General features: G+C 42.8%; 2 protein-coding genes across 2 annotated transcripts; both read right to left on the bottom strand.

Moving 5' to 3' along the window:
- Positions 1-3,594: 3,594 nt before the first annotated feature.
- Positions 3,595-5,343, bottom strand: LOC308297450 (phospholipid-transporting ATPase IF-like; the record flags this gene model as incomplete). Its single annotated transcript, XM_080740856.1, has 1 exon — positions 3,595-5,343. One exon carries the CDS (start codon positions 5,341-5,343, stop codon positions 3,595-3,597), a length of 1,749 nt encoding a protein of 582 aa, XP_080596982.1.
- Positions 5,344-5,500: 157 nt separating this feature from the next.
- LOC308297461 (phospholipid-transporting ATPase IF-like) lies at positions 5,501-6,927 on the bottom strand (the record flags this gene model as incomplete). Its single annotated transcript, XM_080740867.1, has 2 exons — positions 5,501-5,511; positions 5,598-6,927. 2 exons carry the CDS (start codon positions 6,925-6,927, stop codon positions 5,501-5,503), a joined length of 1,341 nt encoding a protein of 446 aa, XP_080596993.1.
- Between the last annotated feature and the right edge of the window lie 3,409 nt (positions 6,928-10,336).

Raw genomic sequence — 10,336 nt, forward strand, 5'->3', positions numbered from 1 at the left:
ATCTGTGGAACAGAGTCGAACAAAATGTAATGCCTCAGCTCCTACAATTCCAACTAGTGATTGTCAGGGTGGGGGTCCCCAGTTAAAATAAGATTATTTTTTGGGGGGGGGGGGTCATGGCCTAAGTCACGTCTAAGCTACAACCATAGCCACGTAGCAAAGATAAGCTATAACCATAGCTATGTAGCAAAGAAGCTAAGCTATAACCATAGCCACTTAGCAAAGTAGCTAAGCTACAACCATTGCTAAAACCATAGTTGGATTAGTTGCTATGCTACAGCCAACTTATTATAACTCTATGGCTACAACCATAGCATAGTTACTTTGCCAAGTAGCTATGCTACAACCATAGCTACCTAGCAAAGTAGCTAAGCTACAACCATAGCAACATAAGCTAATTAGCAAAGGAGTCATGCTATGCTATGCTAATTCTCCACAACAACTGTATGTATGTTTTCGTTTTAGTAGCATTTTAGTAAATGTGATAGTGATAGCTTGGGTAAGTGGCTAAGCTCATAGCTTGGCCATGTATGCAGAAGCTTTCCTTCTAACATTAATTCTACCATAATAGAACCATAGAGGCAGGTATGTATACTATATAATAATATAAGTTAACAACTTGAGTAAAACGGTACACATACCTATTCTGGGTAATTTAACTACAGGGAGCAGGTCCAGTTCAGGGTGACCATGTCTTTTTAGGTTGATGGCATGGTCATAGATCCATGATTGCATTGTTGCTCTCATCTTTAGACTCTGATGGACAGACAGCTTTATGCTTTTACCCTGACAACTTCCGGACATCGTGTGTCCTAAAATAAACAACCAAATAACAGTAATGGCCTTGGCTTTGATGAACTCCGAGTGAGACGAAAACAGGTGAGATCTCAGTTTCTCCTTATAATGTACTTTTCACGTTCCGTAAATAGTAAACATGAAGTAAACAAAACTACAACACCATGTTGTACTTCCGCGATCGTATCTTCTTCTGTATTTTGGCGGATCGCAAATCAACGTGAAAGTCTACCGCCACCCACTGTAACGGAGTATATTAGATAATTAATCTTTAGGCTTGATTAACCTCGAGTCACAGACTTTCCACCTTGGCTTTATTGATTGATTTAAGAAAGATAAGATATTAGTTTGTATGGGGAGAAAGTACAGTTTAATGACATTACAAATCACTGGTAAAAGGTCAACTAAAGGAGATCCTCTAAGCTTTTTGGCTTATTTACACAGACAGGACCACTTTATGTATCTCATGAAAGACAGACGGATAGAACACGGTACTTTGCATAGGAAAATATCAGTAACAAAAGGGGGGGAAAATTGTCATAAAAAATCAAACCTTGGTTCGAAGTGAAGCGGTGAACTTTTATTCTAGATGTGTTCTAGAGTTATGAACTCTGTGATCTATACATTCTTTATATTCTGAATGAATTAATGATTTTATCTGGAGGGCCGAATTGTCATGTGAAGCTTGACCAATCCTCAAAGTATCCAATCATCAGACCGGGACGGACACTACACACATACGTACGGACGGACGTACGTACGTACGTACGTACGTACGGACGGACGGACGGACGGACGGACGGGACAGGACAGATAAAACCTGTTCATTCTGGACTGATATGAGCATATATGGACATGGGACAAACATTTTGTTTTTGAAAAAACCTATTCATTCTGGACTGATATTCTGGACGTACGGGACAGATAAAGTTCATTCTGGACTGGAATGACCATATATGGACAGACATTTTGTTTTTGATGAAACCTGTTCATTCTGGACAGGGATGACCATATATGGACATGAAACACACATTTTGTTTTTGAAAAAACCTGTTCATTCTGGACTGAAATGACCATATATGGGCGTGGGACACACAAAGCCACTCATTGGAAGCGGCTTTCACCGCTTCAAAAACAAGGGATAAAGAAATAATAGTAATAAAGATAATAGGAGATAGCCTATTTACAGTGGAAAAGGGTGAGGTATGGGCTTGGTCTATTAGGAGTTTCGAGTAGCAGCTGTCTGTAGCTGACTTTTCAAACGGATTTTGAAGGAGGTTCGAAATTTGCACTGCTTTAAGGCCTGCGGTAGGGCGTTCCATGTTGGTGGTATAGCAGGAGAACGAATTAGAGCCTTTTTGAGAGTTAAATCTGTGTTGAACATGATTTGTGGAGCTGCCTCTGGTGTTGTTTTTTGATTGATTGAATAATTTATTAGAAGTTTGCATAGGAAAAAGTACAGTTTCATGACAGTACAAATCACTGGTACAAGGTCAACTAAAAGGAGACCCTAGTAAGCTTTACGGCTTAGGCAACTCAGGAACCACTTTATCTCATATAACATTGAAAGACAGATGGATAAATTGTGATTGTGGACATCCTTGACATTTAGGAAGTATTTGTGTCAGGTACATGGGTATCTTGGTGGTGTAGTGTATCTTGTACACTAGGCCCATTGCAAGACGCTGTAGGCCTACTCTGTCAGCTACCGTGAGGCACCTCACGCTTATAGTGATAAGCGGTAAAGTGGTAATTCCAACAGATTTTGCATCCCGTATTTGGGACCGTACCTATGTTCCCCAGGTTCTGTGTTCCCCAATTACCACCTAAACCTAACCTTAACCCTAAACCTAACCTCAGTAAAACTAACACTGGTGAATGCCAACCTGGTGAAATTCTAACCTGCTGATGCTGGTGAATGCTAACCTGGTGAAATGCTAACCTGCCGACGCTGGTGAATGTTAACCTGGTGAATGTTAACCTGTGGGGAACACAGAACCTGGGTAACATAGGGTGGACCCTTAGAATGACTGTATGTGCAGGATCTAATTTGCACAAAGATGTGAGGGGACTTATGACTACATTGTTTAAAACTATGTTATTTTAAAAGAAAATCCTCACTCTCACAGTTATGTCAGTGTACCAGTAATCTGCCAAAGAATGATTGCCTCTAACCCTGATGATATGATATTGTTTTTGTAATGCGACAGGGCCCGCTTTTACCTATATGAGAGTCATTTCACGAAATGATTTACAAAAGAAAAGGTTAGCCGTTAGCAAGCATGTTCTTTCAAAAAAACGTATGCTTAGACAGGAAATTGATTTATATAATTTACATAAATTACATAAGAATATTGTCAAGAATAAATGGATTTACCTAATACTTGCCACAAAGGACACAATTTTATTTAATATATTTTATAATATTTTCTTTGGTCAGATTTTGTTAGTTCAGTAACAGGACTTGAGTAAACTTGAGAATACATTTTAAAGTGGGTTACAAATTACATCCACGAGGAGAGAACCCCACCCCACAAAGATCATATATCTGCTTGAGTTCCATTCCAATTTTGTCAGTTTATTCATTTGTTTAATCACTTCCAATTCCTTCCAATATCATGTTCCCAATATTCTTTGATGAAATTGGTATCCCGACCAAATATGTAGTTTATGTTTGCTAAATAGCTGGACAGTTGGAGAGACCCATGTTATTGAACAAATACTCTATACAGCAATGATTGCTATGGGAATATAGAGCTAGTTAACATTTATTTTAACAAAAAATGTCTAAACTTTCCTTTAATCTACGTGACCACAGAATAGTTTATTACAGTGCAGGCGGGTACAGCCACACTGACCATGTTGGTAGCAGCACAGCTGAGGGTCTACGCCTGGGCAGCTTGGTAGAGACGGGCTTTTCCTGATGTTAGTGGGCTGCAGATGTCCGTTGAGAACTTTCCTCACCACGTCAGGAAAGAGGCAGGTGATGGCGATAATTATGATGGCGAACCAGGCCCTGCTGCTGGACAGCAGCTGACCGACGACAAAGTACATGTGCTTGGTGTGGAGGAACGGCCAGAGGATGCTTCCCCAGAAAAGGGAAAAGATAAAATAGAAGGCTATTGAGCCCCACATCACCAAATGGTTCATCCATGTCCAGAGATGGGTCTCCAATGCCAACTTTAGGGTGACCGTGATTAACATGACAGTGAAGACGAATGCGCCGAATGTCCAGTTACCCGTGTCCTCCCCCATCAGTATATATGACCCAAAGAATAAGACAAAGCCATGACAGAAGCTCAGCAGTATCCAATACCGGCTCTCTGCTGTCCTGAAGCACAGCAGAGAGTTCCTACTGATGTCCTTATACAGGTCAGGTTTACTCTGCAGTACATATGGATGGATTGGCTGTTCAAACACACTGTACACCAAGATTGGCAGAGAGGTGAAACAGATGTTGTACAGCATGTCGTTCATACCATCATACAGAGTTTGTTGTGAAAACAGACAGAAGAATTGGTATAAAAACTGGGGCATGATGAAACAAACACTCTTGTAGAAAAAGTACTGCACAAGCGTAGCTATTCGGATGTAGTATAAGTGGCCGTGGACCAGCAGGAGTTTAGCCACAAATCTAAACCTGGCAATTGCATAGTCACTGTTTCTCACTGCCTGACGACCCTCCTTACCCATAATACCTATGCCCACATGGGCTTCGTGTATCATACTGACATCATTGGCTCCATCACCAATAGCTAGCGTGATGGGTTTCTCTGGAGATGTTTTTAAAAGACGTACCACCTTTGCTTTCTGTATGGGAGCCATGCGGCAACACAGCACAGCAGAACAACCTTTACACACTTCCATAAAGAGGTTCTCATGTTTTGTCAAGGCTGAAGAAAGACTTACCCCGTCCACTACCAAACCATGCTGGATCACATTGTCCTCCTTTATCCTTTTGGCAAATCTGCGGAGTTGTTCAGCACACTCATGCTCGGGCTGCTGAAGGAGCTCTAAAATGTTCATGTTGTGGTGTAAGTGGCCACACGACAGGCTGACACTGACTGCCGTCTCGTGTTTGTCCCCTGTCAACACCCATACTTTGATACCCGCCAGACGTAAGATCTCAATGGTCTCCTGTACCTTGTCCTGAAGTCTGTCTTCCACTGCTGTAGCGCCCAGAAGCTGTAGGTCTCTCTCTATGTAGCTGAAAGCCTCTTGTAGTTTTTCCTCCCTCTGCTGCAGAGAAGTGCGGGCTGCATTTAGACACCTGTCCACGTCAGCGTACTCCTCTGGGCTGAAGTGGCGACATGCAAACACCAAGGTCCGCAAACCTTTCTGAGCAAACTCGTCTACATGAAGCCTGGTCTTTTCTATCTCTCCACTGGTGGCGAAATGCAGGATGGCTGAGTCTGCTCCCTTGGTGAACAACACTTTACCTCCTGAAGGAGTCTGTAGAATGACACTCATCCTCCTGCGATTAGGATCAAACTCCAACACATGGAGCAGCTTGTACTTCTCTGACTTGTTAAATACTTCGATTTCCATGGTTTCTCCATTGTTGCCGGTTAAAGCTACTCCCATTCTTTTAGTAGCTTCTACCAAGGCTTTCTCATCGGGTGATAAGGCATAGTATTCCATCTGAGTTGATAAGCCATGAGCATGGGAGAATGGGTCTCCACCCGATACCAAACAGTCAGGCTGGTCAAAACTGATCTGAACCGTGTGACACAATGACACCGCCTTAAGAAATAACAACTCCTCATCAGTCAAGTGAGGTGTAGAATTGTTTGGTGACTTACTTGTCATTCCCTCTGGTACCAGCCTACCATTGACATCCTGGTACTTTGTTCCATTGATGGTACACTGTCGGAACTCCATTTCATTTTCTGTTAGTGTACCCGTCTTGTCAGTAAACACGTACTCCACCTGTCCCAGCACATCATTGAGGTCTGACGTGTTCACCTGGGCTGGCTGATCACTCTCCTCATGGTACAGGTCCAAATCCCAGGCAATGAAAAACGAACCCAAGAACTTCACCATCTCCATGGTGACGTAGAGTGATATAGGGATCATTTTGTTGTAGAGTACCAGGTATGCCAGGAAGTCTGAGATGAACCTCCAGGACATGCTGTTGTTTCTCTCCTGCTCTGTCATTGCGTTGTAGAAGGGCTTGTTCCATGCATTCCCAGCCTGCGAGACATACTTTAGGATGGTGCTGAAGGCTGTTAAAAACAGCAAGATGCCCAGGTAGATGATTACGATGGTGTTCATGGACTCCTCCACCACGGACCTTTTCTGGAACTTGCACTTATAGTTAAGCGCCATCTTGGATTCCATGCCCGTATAAACCGCTACGCCGAAAATCTCTTTGGTGTTTTTCAACCTAGCTCCTCGCAGCAGCAAATTCTCTGGTCCCAGTGGTCTGACAATCTCTTTCCCTTGGTGGGTCACTGTGATCCGAGAGGCAAATGTGTACAGGTCAGCCTCAGGCTGTTGACACTCCACCATGGCCTGAAGAGCCTCCAGTCTGGACACAGACTGACATGCCGCTGTCTCTGATATAGAGTAGTGGGTCTTGAGGTTGGTCTCTCCATCAAGGCTGGCAGTAGTGATGTGGCAGGTACCATCTAGGCGGTCTGAGGACAGTAACACCAGGTCAGCTGGGAACGTCTCATCTTTAGCCACACGCACTATATCCCCCACTTTGATGTTCTTGGATCTCATCTGGATTAGGCCTCCATTCCGAACCACAAACACCGGAGCATCGTTCACCTCGTTGTCCGCCTTGTGTCTCAGCCAATCCTCGTAGCCCTGTTTGATTGCAGTCACGGTAATGACAAAGGTGAGGGGCAGGCCATTGGTGCCCGGGTGAATAGGGGAGTCTATCGTCAACATTAAGAGGAAGATAACAAGGAAATAAAGGTTTGCTATCCTTGTGAACTGCTCAAACACATTCCTGGGGACAAAGTTCCAAGCGGTGTACTTGGACGAGATAATTCTGTTGTCAGCAAAATGTTGCGGTGTGTAGTCATGGCCATGCTGGGGGAAACGGTTAGCCACATAAACCCTCCTGGTCTCACTCTGGTGGGGAGGGTCAAAACCCAGCTTCTGTCGTATCCACTGGAGCATCGTTGTAGAATCCTCTCTCTCTCGCTCAAAAAACTCTCGCTCTTACTTGATCGCTCTATCTCTGGTTCTCTCTTACACTCGCTCGCTCGCTCGCTCGCCACTTCTCTCTAGAATTCAACGAGAACGGATTTGCGGGGGTTGAATACATCTCACTAGAATTCAGCTGCATTAACAGCTGACCCTCTGTCTTCTTATACCAGAGCTCTGGTCTGACATCACCATCAACACAAAACCGTTGCCATGTATGTACATTACGTTGGCCATGCTTAGTAATGCCGATTTGCAAAGGTGCCATTGCCATTCATCCATGAGTGTCTTGGGTTTGGCCTTGTAATGCAGTAGCCTTCATTGGAGGGCAATGTACATCATTTGTGGGCAGTACCCGTACTGACCTATTATCCCAGTATAGGGGAGACCATGGGGCAACTACATTTCCCTCATAATGCTAATGCTTTTGTTATAAGAAACATATGTGCCCTAATTAGTAATCCCATTTAGGCTATATAACAGTAATCATTTAGCAGATCCTTATACCCATCAGCTGCAGTCTGTTTAATGAAATACCATTATGATTTATTCAGGTTTTTAATTGATTTCGAATAAAAGATTAACATACTTTCGCATAAATCCAGCAAATATTTCCACTCCCAAGTTAATAGGGCCAAGAAAGACTTGAAAGATATCCCTCTAAGTTACATTGTGACCTGATAAAAGCTGATGACTTATTTGCGATTAATCGCGCGATTAACTACATAAATCATGCGATTAATCGCGATTAAAATATTTAATCGTTGGACACCACTAGTCTTTACAATTAACCCTGGAATAATTCATTGATTTTAAATGTGTAAACAGTTTCAAATAGTAAAGTTTTACAACTCACACATGTACCACCCGTGTGAGTTCCCATTGAAATGCATTGGCAGAATCCTCCCACATAGGTAAAATAGTGTGGTGACAGTGGCTGTATTGTAGAGATTCTGACAAGGCATCTGAATTTTGTCCTCCTTTTGTGAAAATAATAATAATCTAGAGATCTAGAGATTTGAAAATAGGAAGAGCTGCAAGCTCACTGCAAAGCAAAGCAGACACATTGTGCCCAGGTAATGTCTTTTTGACATTGTGAGCTTATTTGTTACGTTTTTAACCTGTAAAATTTGACATTCTACACAATGAGTAGCCTACTTTTACTTTTAGAACATTGAGTATATTTAGATGCAGATACTTTAGTACTTTTACTCAACTTCTACTTGTAACAGATATCTACATTGCAGACAGTATGATACGTTTATATATTAAGAAGTGTGATTACCTTTACCACCATTGCTTACTACTACTGCATTTGAAGAACCAGCAGAGGGCAGCAGATACACATCATGGACAGACAGGCAGCAAAGCTCATTAAAATAAAAGGCAAAAAGCTGGGTCCTTGATTGTTGTGTGTGTGTGTGTGTGTGTGTGTGTGTGTGTGTGTGTGTGTGTGTGTGTGTGTGTGTGTGTGTGTGTGTGTGTGTGTGTGTGCGTGCGTGCGTGCGTGCGTGCGTGCGTGCGTGCGCGTGCGCACTTCTCATCCTCTTCTTCTTTTCCTTTCGGCTGTTCCCTTCAGGGGTCTCCACAGCGGATCATCTGCCTCCATCTCACCCTGTCCTCTGCCTGCTCTTCTTTCACACCAACTAACTTCATGTATACTCTTTCACTATACATCCATAAATCTCCTCTTTGGTCTTCCTCTAGGCCCCCTGTCTGGCAGTTCCAACCTCAGCATCCTTCCTTCTACCACTATCCCTCCTCTGTAGCTTACATGTCCAAACCATCTCAGTCTGGCCTCTAGCTGGCTTTATCTCCAAATCAGCAAAACATGTGCCTGTCCCTCTGCTGTACCCGTTCCTGATCCTATCCATCCTTGTAACTCCCAGAGAGAACCTAAACATCTGTCATGCTTTAAAGGAGCTATATAGTCAACTTTTTCATTTTGGCCGTTGTCAGGCTGTCTTTGTTTACATCCCTCTTCTATTCTTTTATATAGAATAGAAGAGGGATGTAAACAAAGTCAGCTTGACAATGGCCAAAATGAAAAAGTTGACTATAGCTCCTTTAATATGCAATTTAAAAAAAATCACACCAGTGCGAAGTGAGCGATACAAACACGACACACACATGCATATTGCCTTGTATGGGCCTACAGGTCCTTGATCTTGACCCACCTCCCAAAAATCTGTACGACGGGCCAACATGTTTGTTATTTATTTCTATAATTGACATAAAAACTTAGTTGGGCAGAAAAAAATAGAAAAAAAGAAAAGAAGGTCTGGGCCACAGGGTAGAGGCCCAGTAATAATATTGAACTCAAGTCTCCATGGGGTGAGTAATCAATAGAAAAAAAGTCATTTTGGGGGTGAGCTACTCCTATAAAGGCAGAAAAAGAAGAAAAGAAAATAACATTATCAATGCTGCTCCGATAGATGATGTAATGCAGTTTTCCTCAGCGGTATGAGAGCCGACACTCCAGTTGGTTTTGCCTAATACCAAGTGTCATGTGCTGGGCTTTCCACCCAGATAACATAATAACATCTAAATTCGCTAAATTGGAGTGGACACACCTCTGGTGCAATTTGCACCCTGCGTTTTAGGCCATGTGCCTAGACCGTCTAAATAGTGTTGTTGACATGCATCAGCCCACAGGATTGGAATACATGTGGATACTTCCTGGTGTGCAAATTGATCAAATTAGACATCAGAGTGTATAGGTCATCTTCATGACCATTCTTGTCAGGAATCAGACAAATGATGATACAGCTACAGTACAGTACATGATACTGAACCACAAGACAGGAAGAATTCACGCCCACATTGACACAAAAACACACAAAGCACAGGAAGGAATCAATGTGCTTCCATTAAAGACAACAATTCCATCATGTTCCTTAGTTTATTATGTGCCTTCTCAAACTTTTGCATTTCAAGGACCCCCAAATGAATATTTATTTGGAGATATGTATTCGAACCCCCAAATCGGAAGATAGTTTGTACCAGGGACCACCCCCATAGAATGTTTTGACATTTTAAGATTTGGGGAAAATAGCAGATCTGTAAGCTCAGCACGTTTCATAGCACTACTTTGGAGGTGTGACACACTATTCAATGGACAACACAGAGAAAATTAGCCAGTAACACAAGAGCCAAGCTGTGATAGGACTCCATAATACAATCACTGCAGAAAGAGGAACCTGAGATGGCGCCTCCTACAGGAGGGATTAGGATATCGACGAGCTTCACACTCGTTATGCTGCCGGTAATTAGACCAGGGACTATGTCAGCTCAGCTCGGTTTTATCTCGTATATTGTCTGATATATTCTCCGTGCCCTCGGCTGTCTTCTCTCATACCTGCAGAGCTCTGAAAGCTTTAGC

The sequence above is a fragment of the Nannobrachium achirus genome (assembly GCF_963921795.1).
Source record: "Nannobrachium achirus genome assembly, chromosome: 2".
Lineage (NCBI taxonomy): Eukaryota > Metazoa > Chordata > Actinopteri > Myctophiformes > Myctophidae > Nannobrachium > Nannobrachium achirus.